The sequence below is a fragment of the Atractosteus spatula genome, chromosome 1 (genome assembly GCF_055471065.1).
Source record: "Atractosteus spatula isolate fAtrSpa1 chromosome 1, fAtrSpa1.hap1, whole genome shotgun sequence".
Taxonomy (NCBI): Eukaryota; Metazoa; Chordata; class Actinopteri; order Semionotiformes; family Lepisosteidae; genus Atractosteus; species Atractosteus spatula.
This window is the reverse complement of record NC_142706.1, coordinates 40,121,153-40,141,788: the sequence shown is the minus strand read 5'-3', so window position 1 is coordinate 40,141,788 and position 20,636 is coordinate 40,121,153. Positions and strand designations below refer to the sequence as shown.

General features: G+C 37.8%; 1 protein-coding gene across 1 annotated transcript in view; it reads right to left on the bottom strand.

Annotated features, from left to right (window-relative positions):
* Positions 1 to 10,375, bottom strand: part of setd7 (SET domain containing 7, histone lysine methyltransferase) — a 31,175-nt gene extending 20,800 nt beyond the window's left edge. Inside the window, exons 1-2 of the mRNA XM_088926491.1 lie at positions 10,194 to 10,375; positions 106 to 235 (exon numbers count right to left, since the gene is read on the bottom strand). Coding sequence (XP_088782617.1) covers positions 106 to 235; positions 10,194 to 10,233 — 170 coding nt within the window. The 5' untranslated portion in view covers positions 10,234 to 10,375. The remainder of the gene's footprint in view (positions 1 to 105; positions 236 to 10,193) is intronic.
* Between the last annotated feature and the right edge of the window lie 10,261 nt (positions 10,376 to 20,636).

Genomic DNA, 20,636 nt, shown 5'->3' with positions numbered 1-20,636 from the left:
ACTCTCAAAAATACACCTAAAAGAAAGGAACTGGAGACAGACCATTAGGAAACTTCTTTGGGATAGATCCGATCATCCAAGGAAACAAGGACCCTAATTACTTACCTTCCATCAAAAAAGTAGAACTTGCCTCTGCCATTCTTCTCCCCATGAACAAAGTGTCCTTCAAAACGGTCACTCGAGGAGTAAGTGATGGTACAAAACCCATGAGGCTGGTCGTCTTCATCAAGAGGCCCTACAGTGAGAACAAATAAAGAGAATTTAAGTTAATCTTTTTTATAATGGATCAAAATGTGACAAGTAAGTTTGTATGTCTTTAATGGGCATTTTCTTCAAAACATGGCAAAAGAAGTCACACTAAAGATTTTAGTTAGACTTTTTAAATATATAAACACCAAGATCCCATCATAATTTCATAAATCCATTTTCTAACTGCTTCTTCCAATTCAGGGTCGTGGGGGAGCCAAGCAACAAGCACAAGGCATGATACACCCTGGACAGGATATCAGTCCATCACAGCGCACACACAGACAGACACAGGAGGAGATTCAAGTTCCCAACAACTTCAGCAGTAAAAGATCACAAACAGGCAGAAGCCAGAAGCAAAAAATACATCTAAAATCTTGCACTTTGGGTTGAAAGCAATTTATCAATTTGCAAATCGCCATTGACAACTAAACACTGAGTATGCCTTAACTACTTTATGATACTCCCAGTAACATTTTCTCCTGGCTACATTAGGAAATACTGTGGTTTAATATATCAACAACAAAAACACTAATACTAATTCCTTATATAGCACTTTTCTGGACACTCCACTCAAAGCACTTTACAGACAGTGGGGGCTCCCCTCCACCACCACCAATGTGTGGGTGATGAGACGGTAGCCTAAATGCATCAGTACGCTCACCACACATCAGCTGCCAGTGGGGAGGAGAACAGAGTGATGAAGCCAACACAAAGAAGGGGATTATTAGTAGGCCATGATTGGTAAAGGCCACATTTTCAGAAATGCTTCAGACATTCCTGTTCATCTCATTTAAACAAAAAATGTTAGTCTTACCTTCCTTCTTCTAACAACAATAATAGGTATGTAAACATTACAGGATTTGTTGCAGCAGTATGTGAAAACATAACTGTACATGTACTTTTAGATAAGGTAGAGAAAAACAATCAGAACCACAAGTCTTTAATTTGTCCTGGTCTGTAGTGATTTTTTTCAAGAACTGGTCAGGTTCTCACAGACTGCATTTTAAGTGTTGATTAAAAATATAAACAGGCTAAATGCAGTTTAGTTGTTTTTTGTATTATGTCTGTATTCACTCAAACTTGAAAGGGCGAGTCTTTCAAGTATTTTTTCATGAGATGACAAGTTAGCCTTAGCCTTTGGCAACACTGAACAATATGGTTAAAAGATTTCATTTAAAAAATAAGTAAGGGAATTAAAAATAAATGAAGGATAAATCAATTAATGACCCATCAATGTGATGGGCAGGAGTTTTTATTAGAGGAAATGCAGCCAGGACATTCTTTAAAATGTTTTCTAATGCAGAAGGAGTGACTGTTGATCATGTCTGATCATGATGTCCATTAAAAGTTAATGAACTAGTAGTTTTTATGTTATGAATGTCAATATTTCAAGGCCTGGTTTAAGAAGATTAGTGTTTATATACTTTCTTGTGACTGTACTGTATATACATCAGGTGTATAAATATGTATTAGAGCACCTGTCTTTAGTAACTGACCTCACATGAAAATAAAAACCTAGCTTGGCTTTTCTTTTGTCCTGAGAGCGCTAGTGCACCTGCCTATCTTGGATCATGGATTAACCTGGAAAGTATGGGCAGCCTTTCAGATGCCACCCAGTTCTGCAACTTTTACAAAGCAACAGTGCACGCGCTCGTGCGACTGGAGTGCGCGCACAATTCCTGCTGTGCTGACACTCCCAGAGCTGCTGTGCCATGCCCTGTCACCCGTCCCGTTACTGACTGAGCACCAGTGTCAACTGGGTGTCAACAGCGATGCCATCTGCCCACAGCCTGATTCCCTTCCTGCCCAGCAGTGGAACAGGATATCCCAGTTATTTGTGCAGATAATCCTTTGATCACTGAGACACGACTACGCAACCTGCCTTGTCACCCACAGCAGATTGCCGGATAAAAACCTGACAAATGGACTTGTAACATTGTTGTAAATGAAAAAAAAAAGAGTTATTACAATTTGAAATATTAGTGACTATTAAATATTAGTGACTATAGTGTATGTCACTGCTAATTAAAATTGTTTTTTTTCCTAAAGTGTATTAATAAAAAAGGAATGGAAATCATGCATGATTAGTAGGTGTCATACTATCAGAAATGTAAAAGTCTAAATTGAAATCCACAGTGATCAACAGTGAAGACATTGTAACAGAGATAATATATTTATACAGTATATAAAGCTGATTTTACTTAGGAGACAGTAAAACTAGAATATAATGTAGTTTAGGAAGGTAGAATATAATGTATCCTATCTTGCTGTTAAGACAATGCTGGTTTATTGTTTCAAAGCACTTGTATAAAAGCACACTGCTAATGTGCCAAATGAACATAATCAGTGCAACCTCCTCAGCCTTTCAACATGTGTGTCTGTGTAGCTCACAATATACTGCTGCCAACTGAGGCACGTGGACTATTGCCCAATCAGATGTCGGGAGTAAACACGCTATAAACTCCCTGTGGAAACACCTGTGACAAAATGGTCTTTCAGCGCTGTGTTAGTTATTGTAAAGGGGGGGAAAAAAAGATGGATTCAAATGATTTGATAGTGGAACTCGCTTCTCTATGAAATGGTCATGTGTGGTTTGGAGCTGGATGCCTCTTGAAAGAAGAGGTTTGAAAACCCAAGAGAAGTGGCTGTGCACACCACATACTGTACATATGGTATACAAACTTATATTCATATTATTTCGAAACGTATTGGTGATGTAATGAATCATTTACTAAATTAATCCCCGTAATCCAACCACAAGTGTCCACATCCCCCAGTAAAAAAGAAGTTTATAAACTAATGATGAGAATAAACCATTTTGATTCCAGGTGTGTGGGTTGCATAACTAATTTACTCTATATATCAAAGCAGTGTAATTTCTTATGCCCAAGGAATACTGTAGCCCTCTAGTGACCTATAATTGACCTTTATCCTGATGTACTCCAGGCTGTGACCCAGATAGCCCTCTTGTTCCCTTAACCTGATAAGCTCGATAAAACACGGTGTTGGTGGATGTTGTTAAATTGTGATAACTATTAACTTTACAAACCATACCACCCAGACAGGAAATACTGCAGTATAACTTAAACAGATATTACATTTATTTTAGATTAAGTATTAATTTGCCTGTAAATCATCTTGCCAACATTGTAGAGCAACAGATGTTAATTACAATTACAGCACTTGTGACTTTATAATCTAATAAACTGTTTCCATCACTAAACTATTATGAAAATACAACTTGTTCACTCTATGCTACATCTTTTATTTCAGATTTTCTTTGTGAAAATCTTTTGGGCATATAGTTTTTTTTAAATGCTGGTGATTGGTTTTCAAAATAATCATTTACAAAATTATTTCTGGCCTTGCAATGATCTAAAAAGAAAGTGAATAATCTACCTAGGAAAAGAAAGCTAGCTGATGATGTTATTTCTGATCTGGTAAGAAACCTTTGCTAGGATGTAAGAAAAAGTTATAAAAATCTCATAAAGTTTAGTGTTAAAATGGACGAGTTTTGCATGGCCACTACAGCACACTGTTGCCTGTTCAGTTAGATATAGAAGCTTTAAAACTGGGTACACAGCTCCTTTGGTCAAGCATGGGATTTATCTCCACACAATAGTAAGAGGTACAAATCCTGTAATCTGATCTATACCTGACAGAATGTGTACTATATGATGACACATTTTATAATCAGATGTAGGTAATATTATCTTAGTAATGTAACAGAAAAACTGTTAAAACTGAATGTAGTGCTTTGCTGATTTACTGTGAACAGATTCTTCCACTAAAACAAATCACTGTAAATAGAACAATATATCATATGCCTTAAAAACTTCAAACTTAGGATGCTCAAATTGCAGCTGATCAAACTGTATTACTGAGTAATTTCTTACTTCTGTCACTGTATGTACTGTACTTAATCTGCGTACTTTTGTACAGAGTTTAAATTTTGAGTGGTTTCCAAACAAATCTAGTATTAATTTAGTCCACTGTAGTACTTGCATAAAGCCAGTACTTTGATTGCTATAGTGATCATTTTAATTCTCAATTAAGGAATATTGTTCTACAAAGACCTGTATTTTGAAGGCCAAATGTTAAGTGGCACTGCCTCGGATTGTTTCATCACATAAACCACTTTATTAAGCAAGACTGTTTTCCTCTAAAAGTAATTTCACTGCAATCCTCTTCAAAAGTAAATGTATTCCAGTCACATAAAAGCAATGAATTGCAGGTTTCTTTTGAATCTTTAATTGAACAAAAATGAAATAATGAGCAATTTGGTTTGAAATAATAAAAATGGCCGCCTATTATTTTGAGCTTAAAAGGGGTTGAATTTTTACAGCTCTCTTAGATTTCAGCCTTCTAGAAATTGAACTAATACACATAATTGAGGAGAATGCTTAAAATACTCCAGGAGTAGATTTAGAATTTTGTCAAAACACAGATTAAGAGCCTTAATTTTTCGGAGAACAGATTGACTTCATTTTTCCCTCATTTAAGAACAAAAACATGAACTAGCTGCAAGGGGTGCAAAAGCATTTTTGATATCAATTGGTATTGATATTAATTGGTAGGAAACTACAAGGAAATGTGAAGCCACGTTCTCCATAATCAAGACATAACCTTTAATAGCTTCTGTGCTGTTGTAATATTGTCCTTTTGGGTTACGGCCTGATTTATAAAGCCTCCATTCAAATACTAACAGGGACTAGACAAAAGTTAACTGCAAAAATACCAATAAAATATTAACTGTGTTTACCATGTACATCGTTTAATCGTTTCAGATTTGTTTAATTTAGTATTTTGAAAAAACAACTGTATGTTGGAGTGGCATTGAGTGACACAGTGGCACAGCGATTAGCTGCATAGCAGTGCTGGGAGCCCTGGGTTCAATTCCAGACCTGGAGTGCTGTGTGTATGGAGTTTGTACTATATGTTCTACCAGTGCTCACATGGGTTTCTTCTGGGTGCTGTTGTATCCTCCCACAGTCCAAAGACATACTGCTAGTTTAAGTGGCCCTGGTGTGCCTTTGTGTTTCCTGTGATACACTGGTGTCCCATAAAGAGTATATCCCTGAGACAGCTCCCAGCAACCCTGCAACCTTGAACTGGGAGAAGCACTTAGAAAATGGATGGATGAATGATTGACTGGATTGTGCGAAGAACTCCCTTCCTTCTGTCTAAAACATTCCTAGAATCCTTAACCTACATTATATGTCTCTATTATAAGCCTGTAATATGTTACATGTTACTTTGTATGTTACATGATGAAACATTATATGTTCATATGTCTTGCCGTTTTTAGAAAGCTGGTATTTCTTAGTAAGGGCTGTTGCAACCTGAAGTCTATTCCAGTAACATAGGGATGAAAAACCATTACAGGACACACACACCGGCAACTACTCACTGACAATAAGTGTAACCAGCAGGTTTTTGGAAGGTGCGAGGAAGCCAGAGCTCCCAGAGAAAATCCACTCAGACGTACAGTAGAGAACGTGAAAACATCACACAAAAGACACCCCAGTCTGGAACTGAACTCACGACACTACAGCTGTCAGGCAGCTGCAATAACTACCAGGTCACCTCACCAATGTTTTGCTCGTACAAGGCATGCTCATTTAGACAGGCTTATTTGTTTCCTTCAGAAGCAATATACTGAAAAAAATCTGGACACAGACTCAGAAAAGATGTCTCCTAAAAGGTATTTCCATAAAGAAATCAATGATAATGGCGGTGTTTAATTCAGGTAGTGGGATTAGGATTTCCACATTTACTGTGGGGACATACATACAGTACTACAGTGTGACATTCCGTTTCACAATGTATAATGTGGAGCTGCACTCAGTTAGGAGGCTTTGTGGACAAAGGAAAGAAGGAAGGCTTTCACACGAGCAGTTAAAAATGGCTGAAAGAACTCCAGGTCCTTAAGCGTGAAGAAATTACTAAAAATCTAATCGTTTGTTTATCAGAATGCTAGAGGGAAATGTTACTGAAATCAGTAAACTACAGTGTTTTAAAAAAAATTACTTTTATTTTAAAGAAATGAATAAAAGACACTTCATGTGCTTACTTTTCATATTTAACACCACTTAAGAGAAAACATAAAGAACATACTGTACGAGTTTGGGATAATCACTTACTTTTGTATTGTGAATCAAGTCCAATCACATTTGAAATTATGTGAAGCATACTGTACATGTAGTCAATGGGAAAATATGACAGTAGTGTTTTTTTTTCTTTATTGACCTATACATTGAATATTTAAGAAGACACATATTGTTCTCTACTAAAACAAAGGCTAGTGTGTAACACTAGCACAGCTTAAATAAAAATATCAGAGCAAGCTTAGTTTTCTTTCATATAAAAAAGAAACTATAAATAGAATTACTCAGTCTCTCTCTTACATATCATAAATTGGAATATTTTCCAGTCTAAGGGATTGCTCAAAATTCCCCTTAACTGAAAACATCTGGACTGACTGAAAACCTAAGAAAGACATTTGATGAGCTGGAAATGTATTTCTTATTGAAACCAATCAAATCTCTACATGCGCGAGTCATTAAACCATCCCTACCCATAGATACTCAGGTATCCTTTTTTAATTGATAAAGTGAAACAAAGAAAAGAACACACAACATACGAAAAACCCAGAAACAAATAATTTGGACATGTTGGCATTTCAGTGTTTTGGAGAGTAAATAAAATATGCATTTAATCTTTCACATAATTTCATTCTCATTCACACTTCAGCCTCATCCCCAAAAGAAAACAATAAAGGCCATTCAGCCCATCTTGCTTGTTTGGTAGTTTAGTAACTAAGTGACACCAAAATTTAATTCCAGCCATTTCTTAAAAGCACCCAGCCAGCTGGCTAGAATCCTCCAAATATCTGATATCCAAAACTCTTTGTGTAAAGATGTCTTTCCTAAGAAGACTTTTGCAGATTAGAAAAAATATTTATTTTCATTTTAAGTCATTAGCTTTACTTTAGCTTATACAGTAGCTAGGAAATAAAGCATTTGTTTTACTACATTTTACACCTCTCTGCAAAATATTACATTGGTTATTCAAATATTATACTGTACCAAAACATGGCAAAGTTTTACCACTACGCATTGAATCTGATCAATCTGCTAACATGTATATTTGACTATAATTTTCCAGGATACTTTTGCATGTAATTAAATTAAATAATTTAACCAATGAAAAGGTTCACGATGGAGGGAAAGAAAACACAAGCACTCAGTGAGCCAGAATGATTAGTAATTACATCTGTTAAAAAAAGACATATAGAGTAAAACCATCTGTGCTTGTTGTACAACAACTGTAACGTTTTAATTGAAATTTACACTAAGCCTTTCATTAGGAAGCCAGGTGAACAATATTAAGTCTTACACCTGTTCTCATTGAAAGTAAATCAGTGTTAAAGCAAGAAATTGTAATTACAGTATGGTTAAAAAGAACTACAGTATGTTAAGAGCTGCAATCAAAGCAAACACATATTACATATTATTAGTGATATACAGTCATGATAACTCTTTTTGCAAAAGGTTAATTTTATTTTCAGTAATGTCCCTGTGATACCCCTAAATTAATACTTTAATACAATCTATTTTGATTAGAAAACTGTTCTGGGTTATTCTCCTAATAATGTTTGATCTGTGATATTTTATAAATGATATTTTTTTATATATATACAGTATACTTACATATTATTAAAATGAAAGTGTTTGTATCATGCCAGATTGTAAATGTGCCAGATTAGGGTTCCCTGTATCTGTCCAGTCTTTCTTGGTGTGAACACTTCTCTGTATTGTGCTCTTACACTCAGTCACTTTTAATTGAGCTTTAAGTATTAAGAGGGATTCTGAATAACCCTGGCACTGCACAGATCCAAATGGTTAAACTGCTTTATTAGATGTGAGACAGAGACAATGCACTGTTTCAGAATTGGTTTAAGGATATTTGACTGTTTTTAAATGCAAACCAAAAAAGATCAATGATTTTAGAAAGAAATGTTTTATTCCTATGATCCCTGTAATTGTTAAAGGAAGTGATATTGAAACAGTAAATGGATATAAATACCTTGGCACTATGATTGGCTGTACTGTAAGTTGACTTGAACCACCAATGTGAAGGCACAACAAAGGTTGTATTTTTTAAAGAAGATAAGGAGTTTTAATGTAAAAAGCACTGTGTGGATGCCTTTTTATGAGTTTTATTCAGAGCATTCTACCCTTTTGTATTCAGAGCTTTGGAGGTTTCTTGTCCTTGCAGAACAAAAATAAGTTGAACAAAGTTATCAGGACTGGTGGCAAGGTTACAGGCGCATACTTGGCTCATTAACATGTCTAATGGAGAGGCATATTATTAATCTTAACTATTTTAGAAGACCCCTATCATCCACTACCCTCTGGGAGGAAGTACCAGATTACCTGTATAAAGAGAGCACTTACTTAGTGATACCTAAAATGCTTCAACAGTTGAACAATGAAAAAAAACTGTTTGCAGGTAGGGATATTATTATTATTGTTGTATTATACTCTTTACAAGCTGATTGTCTGTTTTGCAGTCTTATGGTACTGGAAGAGTTCTGAGTGAGTGATGTTGTTAAATGTTGTTTTGTATTATGGTATTGCACTGTTTTTGTATTCAAAGGTAAGCATCTTTTGTACTGTAAACTTCATTTAGTAAAGACTTTCATGTTTTATGTTGCAAGAAAGCCTAGAAAAAAATATCTAGATTAAAATGAAAAGACACCAGCTACAAACCTGCTTCTCAGTTTTACAAAACTTCTGCCAACGTTATTGTTGATATAACATAAAGAACAACACCTACTATTGAGCAAGATACTATTTATTTGCCCCATTCATATTCATAACTCCAAAGGTCCAAATCCACCAAAATCTGGATTTTAAATTAAGATACTTTTTTAGTAGAATGGGACACAGCTGATGTACAAAGAGTGTAATTTTCCAGGACAATGTAAAAACCTCACTTGTGAATTCAATAACCAATTCCAGGCATAAAACTACTTTTTTTTTGTGCACAAGACGAGTCTCAGTATCAGTGTCAAAATGTAACAGTAATGGCATATGGAGAAAACCCACATGGTTCATCTGCAATATTCCATATCCCATGCAAACATTATTAACGTTTGTCACCTCCCCCTCTCCTACCCACATGAGCACTCAAAACTTGATGAGATCTGCATAAACTTTGGTGATTACGTTTTTTTAAATTCTGAAAACATGCCGCAATAAGAACGTTTAATAACAGGGATAGAAGTTGCAGCGCTTTCCAATTAACCTGTTAAAAAGTAGCAAATGTTACGGTGTCAGCTTACTGGCAAAATGCAAGAGTTACATTTTTTTAAAACGTGAACATTCCACACTGTGCTCAGTGCTGCTGTCCGTGACACGTGTTCTGCAAACGATCTAATTTTCCGTAACAAAACGACACGTTCCTGAACACTGGATAAGAAAAGAGTTTTCACGAAAGAAATGTATTGCTTAGACGGTGATAATTATTTTGTGTCTCCTCAACAAATAAATCGCATTTAGTCGGATAAATCTTTGCGATACATCGACGAAGCTGAAGTAAATGCATAGATGTGAACTTAGAGAACAGTTTAACGTTGACTAATTGTGCGTGTGGCATCAACATTATAGCTTTTTCGTCCAATTTTGAAAATATACAGCTTTATGGCTGGCTGTTACATAAGTATACGCTGCAAGTCCTCTACTTCTCTAGCAGATTCAAGCTTCACTCCTCGGTCTCTTTCATAAATAAACTCTCAGGCGGTTACAGTTTTGCCAAATGTTAGGGCCCAGCAAGACTATGCGGTACCGAAACAACACGACATTTCGATCATTATTTTTTGCAAAGTTAATAAGAAAATTAAAAAGATGAAAAAATACAAGTTTGCTTATTATCCTCACCTTCCACAATTTCTTCCACATTTTCCTCATCGCTGTCCATGGCGGAAGAAAGCTTTAGTTCACAATTGTGACAGCAGAGTGTTGAAGAAAAGGAAGCTGTCTTTTATTGAATATATCTCCTCCCGTGTATTACTCAAACACTTCGCTGTAATGCCTCTTTTTTTTGGTGCTGAGACGCTGACATCACCCAACCAGCTACGTGATTGACAGTTACACAATGCAACAACTGTACAGCCCACTAACTGCACTTTTAAAGGAAAACGCTCTTTTATTAGTGTTTGATAAGATTCGACATAACTCTAAAACCACATGAATATATTTTAACATTTAAATTCAAAGGCAAACTGTTGCGGTCGGCTCGGTGGCGCAGTGGTTAGCATTTCTGCGTCGGCGAGCCGGAACCCGGGGTTCAATTCCTGCAATACTATCTGTGTGGAGTTTGCAAGCTCTCTCTATGTTCCCGTCGGTTTCCTCTGGGTGTTCCGGTTTCCTTCCACAGTCCAAAGAATTGTCTGTAAAACCTGACCCTGGTCTGTGTGTCTGCTTCCTTACAACCCTGTTTTGGTTAAAGAAGGTGGATGGAAAAATCTAAGATCTAAGTTGTTTTACTTTACTTACTTTCTTGTAATGGAGCTACAGTACATTTAAATTAGCCCATACTATATGTTCCACAGTTCAGCAGATGCTTTTTGTATAATAATTAAAATGTAAATAATAAAAATAACGACAGATCAAGATGAGGGAAAGATCTATTTAGGTAGCACTTGCCAACTTAATGTACACTAATCCATAGGTGTGAAAAAATATAGGTTGTTTTAACGTTTCTGTAGTGACTGAATTAGCAGGAATCATTTGTAATCAAAATGTACACAATACTTATTGATCCTCCCCTACCAATGATTTGGTTAATAAGCAATAACTGAGCATCCTTCCAAGAATTAAAAAGTAATGTTTTACTTGAGTGAAGCTAAAGAAGCAGTCGAGCACTAATGCAGGTAAAAATAAAACAGACTTAACTGAAGAAAAGTGACATGACAGACAGAAAAGAAAAGGGAGCTGTTGATCTTCTCCACAGATCCAGGCCCCCAAAGACAAAGTGACATGTGAGCCACTCAGAGCTGTTACAACAGGACAATAAGAATTATAACGGTCATGTTAGGTCAGTTCCAGATATCACCAACTAAAAAACTGTATCAGTTCAATATAAGCATAGGCCCTATGGGCAATCAACAGAACACTGCTGAGGTTAGCCAAGCTGTCTAAATAACTAACCTCTCCACCTCCGGGCTAGCAGAGCCTAGGCTGTTACTCAAAAAGTGCTTCACTGTACAACTCAAAAGTACTTCACTGCAAAACCACCATTCTATTCTCTTCTGGATTTAATTAAAGCCGAATGCATCAGAACAGTCATTGTAGTGAAAGTTATCTTCTATGTTGAGTACGCCGCCGAGCGGCCAGGTATGGTTCTTTATTACAGACCCTTTCCACACAACAAGGGTAGGGAGCTGATTGGTCCCTTTCTTGTGCCGTGAGGACAGTCAGAATGCTCATTCGCTGGATGTAAGCCATTCCTATTCTAATATACTCTATCCCTCTATTTCTCAGGCACAAGTCCTGGCCCTGGCCTTACCACAACACAGGTCTCAAGCAGTCCTGGTGACTTGGGACTGATCTCGGGGATCTTCCCAGCCCGAGGGCTCAGACTGGATCTGTCATACTGATCCAGGTGGCAGCCAGATTGAAGTCAGAGTGTCAGGTCCCTGTGGATCGTCTAGGGGAGCCGGTATGTTTCTCTGGGGCTTAGCGTGTGGCTGACAAACCTGCTGGGAAGCTGAGAAGTGGCTGCTCTCAATATGGAAGCTGACCCTGTCTTTACTTCTGGGCTGGGGAGTGCATGTAGGTGGAGTTGAGAGTAATTGGCTAGGGCTCCCTTGGCTGTCTGTGAAACATGAGCTCCAGTGATTTCTTGGGCATTGGCAGGCTTGTAGTGACAGCAGGGAGAGATCTGTCACCCCTCTAATAGCAGCCATATCACCCTGCAACTCACAACTGCCAACCCACTGAAGCTCAGCAGGTGTGAGCCTGGTCAGTACCTGGATGGGAGACCTCATGGGGACACTATACTGTGAAAAGGCGCTGTCCTTTGGATGAGATGTAAAACCGAGGTCCTGACTCTCTGTGGTCATTAAAAATCCCAGGGCATTTCTCAAAAAGAGTAGGGGTGTTACCCCGGCATCCTGGCCAAATTTCCCATTGGCCCTTACCAATCATGGCCTCCTAATAATCCTCATCTATGAACTGGCTTCATCACTCTGTTCTCCTCCCCACTGATAGCTGGTGTGTGGTAAGCGTTCTGGTGCACTGTGGCTGCCGTCGCATCATCTAGGTGGATGCTGCACATTGGTAGTGGTGGAGGGGAGTCCCCATTACCTGTAAAGCACTTTGAGTGGAGTGTCCTGAAAAGTGCTATAGAAGTGTATGCAATTATTCTTATTAATTATTAATGCTAACTCTCCAATAAGGCGTTGCAGCATGTCAGAAGATGACTGACTCTGGTGAGTGAGTGGCTCGGAGAAGCATGTCTGCAGGCCTTATGTCTGGCCCATGCAGATCAGGAGTGGCTGCTGTGAGCCTCGGCATAAGCACTTCATTGGCAAGTCCAAACTGGGTGGATAGAAAATGAAAAAAATAATATAGCCATCCACCCACTTTCTAACTGTTGAATCCAATCCAGGGACCCAGGGGATCCAGAGCCTATGCCTGCAAGCAACAGACACAAAGCAGGATACACCCTGAACCATATACAGGGCAGACACACAGACACTGAGAGACACACACTCACACCAGGGCCAGTTTGCCCAGAAGCCAATTAACCTACCAGTATGGCTTTGGACTGTGAGAGGAAAACAGCACATTCTAAGGTAACAAATTCCATGTACTGTAGATAACATGTCAGGAATTGAACCCAGGGCCCTAGCACTGCAAGGTAGCCATACTAACCATTGTGCCATCATGCTGCCCTTAAAAAGAGAATGTATTTTAAAAATAAATAAGCAAATAATTTAAAAAAAAGCCTGAACAAAGTTAATCACATTACATTTTTCCATCATTAGTGAATCAATGAGTCATTTAGCATAGTGTATGACTGTGTAGCTGTTTTTTCAATATCCAAGTACAGCAGCTGTACAAATTTGGAAACACCCTATAGCTTGTGCTCACTGGGTAAACCTTTTTCTTTTCTTTCTTTGGAGAAGCCGTTCTGCAAGTGAAAGTTACATTACACCAAGGGCTGTCAAATCGATCGATAAATCTGTAGCAGAATAAGATACAAGACACCAGGAAGATCCATCTTCTATAAGTCCTGACATTTTTTTTAGCAGCAGATCCCACTTATCCATCAGCAGGCAGATGTACAAGTCATCCTGGCATTTCTGTGAATTGCTTCTGTAGTGTAAACTTCACATTGCATAAATGAACAGATATCAGCTACAGGAAATAGGATGAAGTCATCTCCTAACTGTGAGAAGGTTCCCGTAATAGAACTTATTGTATGACACTTCTTTTCAAACTGGTTTCCTGGAAGATCCCTACCTTTCACACTGCACAAGACAAATTAACACACTTATCCTCTGGGTACAGATGGACATATTTGCTACCGCCTTTGTCAGAGGAAAATAAAAAAAGTTAAAAATCCTAGGATTCTAGCAGCAAATTAAAAAGGATAATAAAATACAACAGATATATCAAATGTAGCTTTTGGTGTTCTGATGTTCTTGATTACTGTATCTTCACAGGTCAATACCTAATACACAAATATGGTTTAATATTGTATGTATTTGAAAGACTCCCATATTTTGTTGAATGGTGGCTGCACCATTAATAAATAACATATTAATGCACTGCCAAATATTAAAAATGTGTTTTCTTTAGATTACTGTACATTACAAACACTGTTACTTGTAATTATAATGAGCTGCTATGAATCTTTTCTCATTACTAATTCATATAAATACCTCACTGTCACACTAGATTTTTCGCTTTGTATACTATAGTACACTCAATTATCCAAATAGTTCAAACCTGAAGGCATTTTTTAAACAAATAGCTTAAGCAGTCGGTCTCCATTCTGTATTAAAGTTAAATTAGCCAATCTCTTACTATTTACAGTCATACTGTTACTGACATGGCAGTTTACATAGCCTTGGAACCAAGAATTAAAATCTACACTCAAACATTTTTGCTAACATCTTCCCCTAGACGCACAACTGTATCACCAATATCACATGTGGTGTGTCCTGAACAGCTCAGATTTTGAAAATTACCGCCACATTCAAAGTTCAGATAACCGCTAAAGCCCTTTGAAATTTTTACTAGATATACATTTTCTCCTACGATACCTGTCCTTTCACTCACCCGCATTACCTGTTTCTTATGTGATTCACCGTTACAGACAGACGCTTCATTTTCCAATACTGCATTTTAAACTCTGCCTCTCTTGACTATTTAAAACTCGTCTGGTCTGTCTGTACCACCAAGTCCAGGTCCTTATTCTCCATATGTTTTTCACTCTCAGTGGTGTGCAGTGGGGTTTTCCTGTATCCTCGTTTTTTTAAAATGTTTTGTTGATTTGTACTACGCATTTCTCTTTCCAAGCCTTATTTTATATATTCTTGTATTTTCTTTTTTCAGATCATTGCAGCAAAGCAGACTACTGTACTGCCTTTAATTAGTTAGAATGGCTATAGTGCTGCCTCCTTTAGACTGACAGACTGACTGGCATTGGAGAAAAGCAATAGATTCCTCATGTTCATTCATGCTATAGGTGGGTGTAATCACATGAATTGTTTTTACTTTATACAGTATGCTGTGAGTATTTTCAGACGTATTCTTGTTGTCTTCTTGGGGAATTGTGTTTTTTATTCAGTACATTTAGTGTGTTTTATGTTTTTGTTGAATCCTTTTAGTCTTAAGGTTAAGGTTTTTAAGGTGTTCAAGGGGACATGATCAAAGCATTCAAAATCCTCAAAGGCACTGACAACTAGTTAACCCAGTGAACTTCTTCAGGAGCAGCAGTGAAACACAGACTAGAGGTCACAAGTGGAAACTACACAGAAATGCGTTTAAATCTGAAGAACAGGAGGCACTTTAAACAAAGAGTTGTGAGAGTGTGGGACAGACTTCCCAGCCTTGTTATGCAGCTAAAATGTTGGTAACAGCTGGTTGAGATCCTCAAATTAATTGGCTACTAACTATCAAAATCTTCTTCATTTCAATTAGATACAGAGAATATTCAGAATCCAGCACACCAATATATTTTTGCTTAGTGATGACCAAAATTGTTTACAAGATTTCAGATTAGGATTTACTATTACATCATACAATTTTAACAAATCCATCAATTTTCTAATAGCTTTATCAAGTACAGGGTTGTGGGGGAGAAGGATCCCAACTCAGACAGACACAAACACACTCACATAAGGGACAATTTTCACAGAAGCCAATTAAACTACCTGTTTGGCTTTGAGTTTTGGGAGGAAACTGGAGGGCCTGGAGAAAACCCATGTGAACATGGGAGAACATGCAAACTCCACACAAATAGCAGCCCAGGAATGGAATGCAGGACCCCAGTGTGGTGAGGCAGCACTACTAATAACCGTACCACCGTGATATCCACAGATAACATCCCTACACTATCAGTTCTATATTTCAACATTCTGTCAGCCTTTTAATTACTTCTCACAATGTGTAGAACATCTTCAATATGGCCAATAATGCAGAAAGGTTTATTGCAGAGATCCTGCAACTAATCAGAATCAGAATCATGTTTATTCGCCAAGTACATTTCATGCACAAGGAACTTAGTCTCTGTGTACTTGACGCTGCGAAAACATTCTTTATGTACTGTACCATACACAACAATACGCTAGACATTATTAGGACAGTGCACATACAGTACATACTGTATAATTAGGAATTCTGGATAAGTGAAAAGAGAGTCCTAGGAAAGAAGCTGTTCAAATACTGGGTGGTTCGGGATTTAAGCAGTTTGCTTTTGAGATTTGCCAAACCAAATAGTTATAGAGGGAGTCCGAATGCTCTCCATAATGGCTCTGTAAAACGGTATTAGGATAGGTTAGGAGACACCAAACGTTTTCAGCTGGCGCAAAAAGTACATTGTCCACTGTGCTTTCTTTGTGATATTAGTGATATTCTTGTCCTTAACTTAAAGCACTCCCCCACACTCACAGCCACATCATTGATTACTGGGAAGAGAGGTTTTGGACAGTTTCTGGAAATCAACCACCATCTCCAATGTTTCAATGGTATTAAGTTTCAGGTGGTTGTTAGCACACCATGATACTAACCAACTCCCCTCCTTCCTGTACATGGTCTCATCATCATTAATAATGTGAAGTACTGTACAGGGTGATGTCATCTGCAAACTGAATTACTTTGGCGGAAGAGCTGCTGAAGGTGCAGATATTGGTGTACAAGGAATAGAGTAATGGAGAAAGCACACGTCCTTGAGATACACCAGTATTCACAAACAGACAGTCTGATAAATACTGTAATGGCCGAGCCACAACTGTGGCCTTCTAAAATGGAAAAGGTGAAAGAAAAATGTTGAAAGTTGAAAATCCACTGGCAGCCAGAAAGTGGAACATTATAAATTTATTCAAGGTCAGATCTACAACTTTGATGTCTGTAGCTTACGTACTGTATATGGTCTATTTCCATTAAAAATTACTCAATTGTGTAAAGGTTCAGCATCACAGTGTTCTTGAAATACTTTAATAAGATAATGGTTCCCAGCCCTGGCCCTAGGTAGTCCCTGTGCTAATCTATTACCTTAAATGAATGGCTTACATATTTAGACTTTTGTTTTCCTGTTTCTATATTCAGTTCTTTGTTTCATAAAAACTCAACTTCAGGTATATTGCTGCAACCACTTCAGCATTCAAAACCTCGTGCAGTCTCTTCTCAGCTTGTTTATTAAGAGTTTGCTTTCTCACTTTTGTTTAAACAGCTCTTGATGTAATAAATGTATGATGAACAAACATGAGTGGGAATGACAAAGCATCCAACCTTTTCACAATGTGCTTTTTTCCCCTGATGTAGAAGTTACATTTCAGCTAACACATGTGAATGAGGAACGTTTTGAAACTCAGAAAAACTATAGAGTCAATACCTATTACAAATCTCATTCAAAGTTTAAAGAGCTGAAAGCCAATTAACAAATTTCCTGAACTGATATCTGAAATAAATTAGATTATGATTAAGAATTGAGCTGTAGTGGAGCACAAAACAGAAGACACAGGAGTCCCCTAGGAAGAACATTTGTTACAAAGAATACATAGATGGCACGGTGAAGTGAAACAGCTTAAATTTGAGAAGAAATGAATAGTAGGTCATTCAGCCATCTTGGCAGAAATGCAGTTCCTCAAAAGTTGAATTCCATTACCAAAGGCAGAATGTCAACCAATCTAGAGCCAATCGGCTTAGCTGGTTTTAAACAGCTGAATTGAAGTTAAGAAAAGCCGGTCAGGCAGCAATCAGAGTTTATGTGGGGACGCTGTTTTTCACAATATGAATCTATTGCAATAGAGTTGTTATTTGGCAGCCATAGAATTGACATTCTTAACCATTTTTCAGGGAAATATGTTTGAAATTAGAGAAGAAAAGACATTCAGGCAACAATCCTGGTTTATGTAGAAACATAATTTATAGAAATATTCATCTTATCTGAGTGGCTCGATGACACGGTGTTTAGCATTGATATCTTGGAGTTCTGGGGCCCTGGGCTCAATTTCTCGGAAGCCCTTTGTGTGATGTCACCCCGTATTCTTGTGCATTTATTCCAGGTGCTCTGGTTTTCTCCTCCCAGAGCACAAAGACATACTGGTAGGTTAATTGGCTTGTGCAAAATGTGGCCCTGGTGCGAGTGTGTGTTTGTGTCTGTAGGTGCCTTCTGATGGATTGGCATCTCATCCAGGGTGTACAGTGACTTGTGCCCATTGCTTGCCAGGAGAGGCTCTGGCTCTCCTGTGACCCGGCCTTAGATAAAACAATTACAAAAGGGACGGTGGAAAAACATATTTTTCCATAGACGATGTTTACTGAGCTTGGAGACGATGAAACACAATCATTTCAAAACATGTGAGAAGAAAAAGTACTTTACGGGGTCAACTTTATTAATGCGGGGGTTGAATTTTTCTTTTCTTGCTGTAAGACAAGGAGGCTTGAACCCCATTCAGATGGCTTGAACCAAGGAGGAGCCACAAGATGGTGTTAAGGCAGAGGAGAGATGCCGGAGACAAACGCGAAGAGGGGCCTTTTAGTTCAGTTTATGTAGCTAGTTTGGTGAGGATGGTGATTAGGTGCAGCTGTGTGAGATTGACATGTCGTTATTATCTTTTTATAACTTCCCATTATGTGGCTGGATACCCTATTTAGCAGCTACTGATTGCCTGAAAATGTGCAGCTTAATTATCACACAATTTGTCACATTAATATAACTCCAGCCCTCTTGCTTGTTTAATTCCAATTTGACTAGACTAATTTCTCTTTGAGAGCTGGTTTCAATAAATAAGGTAACAAGACCTCTTGTAGCTGAACATAAGTTATACTAGCAAGATTTTAAAGAGGCTGAACACTGTATCACCGTTGTCTGCTTCCTCACGATCGCACAGCAACACCTGACACGTCTCGATTTAAAGAGAACTGGACTCGTATAAAGTGACCGTACAGCCTAATTTGATTCTTGTGTGCAAAAGGCACAACACAGACAAAAACACACTGCCAGCTCATGAAGATCTCTGGACCCCAAGCCAAGTCACGGACACAGGTGGGGGTGTGGCACAGTTCAAATCTGACACCAACAAGATTGATGTTCAAGATGAACAGTAACCGAGGCCTCTATTTACCTCACACCAACAAAGTTTTCCACACTGGAGACATGATTAGGGAGAAGAGATGAGTGGAACGTGCTGCCACTGAAAACAAACTAAGCATTTCCCTGGGCGCTGCGCAGAACCTCATCCCTGGGCAGATGGAGTACTGCCAAGTGTATCCCCGCTGGTAAAGATTGCACCAAGGTGGGGCTCTCTCTGCTGTTTTTGACATGTTATTTTCAAAAGGCTGTGCGCTGCCAACTGCACCTGGGAGGATTTCTGGAGATGCAAAGATGAAGTGTTGGGTCACCCACTTCACAGCTCTGGCTGGGCACCCAAGACAAACTTTTAAGTCCCACATTTCAGTTCCTTAAAAAAGCATTTTGCATTACAGGTAACGTACAACTGGTGGTAAAGTGCAGTAGGTGGTTAAGTCATGGCTTCTGGGGCTTGGAGTAGATTTCTATTGCACCTCATTCTATGTGCTTGTGTTGTTGTGGGACATATTTCTAACTGGTTTTGGAGACTTTGTGGAAAGGTTATGTGTACTATGCTCTTGTGAGCAGTTGAACTTGGAGTTACATTCAAATACAAAAGATATTGCCTTATTTATTTAAACACATGTACTGTAATTGTTACTCTATTGTTATTCATTGTGGAGTCATTCTGTGACTAAATGAGAAATGTTTAATTTTAACCATCTTGAGATATAGTGGCTTCTTCAGGAAATCACCAACTTGCTTTTTTTTCCTTCCACATGTGTGCCTTGTCATTCGCAATATGTGTTTGGAGAAGAACTGTTCTGGGTCTATTCGTCGATTTGAGTGGATGTTATGGAGGTATCTTGATACTGTACATTGACTCTTTCCTTTAAGAAATGTTCGTGATTAATTTCTGAGTAAACTTGTTTGTCTGTCTTTGAACTGCGTTTTTAACAGTAATTTGTTATTAATAGCGTGTCTGAATATTGTATTCTAAAAACACAATGTCATTGCTTTTTCCATAATTATTTCTGCTGTACTTTGTACAGTAAGTTACTCCCTGTAAAAAAAAAGCCACACTAATACACGATTATTTTACACGTTCATTTTAGATGTTATCTCTGAGTCAAACATAACCATCAACCTAATGCCTACTTAGAAGTTGGAGATATGACCTACAACATTTTTAAACTACTGTATGGCAGAAAAATGATTATTAGAAGATTTGCACTGAGCGTTTACAGTATTCGTATTATATAACATGAGTATTTACAAGTACAACTTTACTGGATATTTTGCATTGTTTCGTTCTTTCCCTCTTATGTCTTCTTAAGTTGTAAGCATGCCATAAAATAAGTGGATTTACAGACTTGTTTAGAACTGACCATTTGTTATTTTATAATATAGTATAGGGAAGGAAAACATTCACCAAAGTGGCCGTTTGTATATATATTAAAAAATAAATTGCACCAGATTTCTTTATTTGTATAGCTTAATTTATTGTTGCAAAATGTCCCGTTAGACACATTTCCGGACTAGTGTGCAATGAGGTATCAAGCTCTGATTTACAC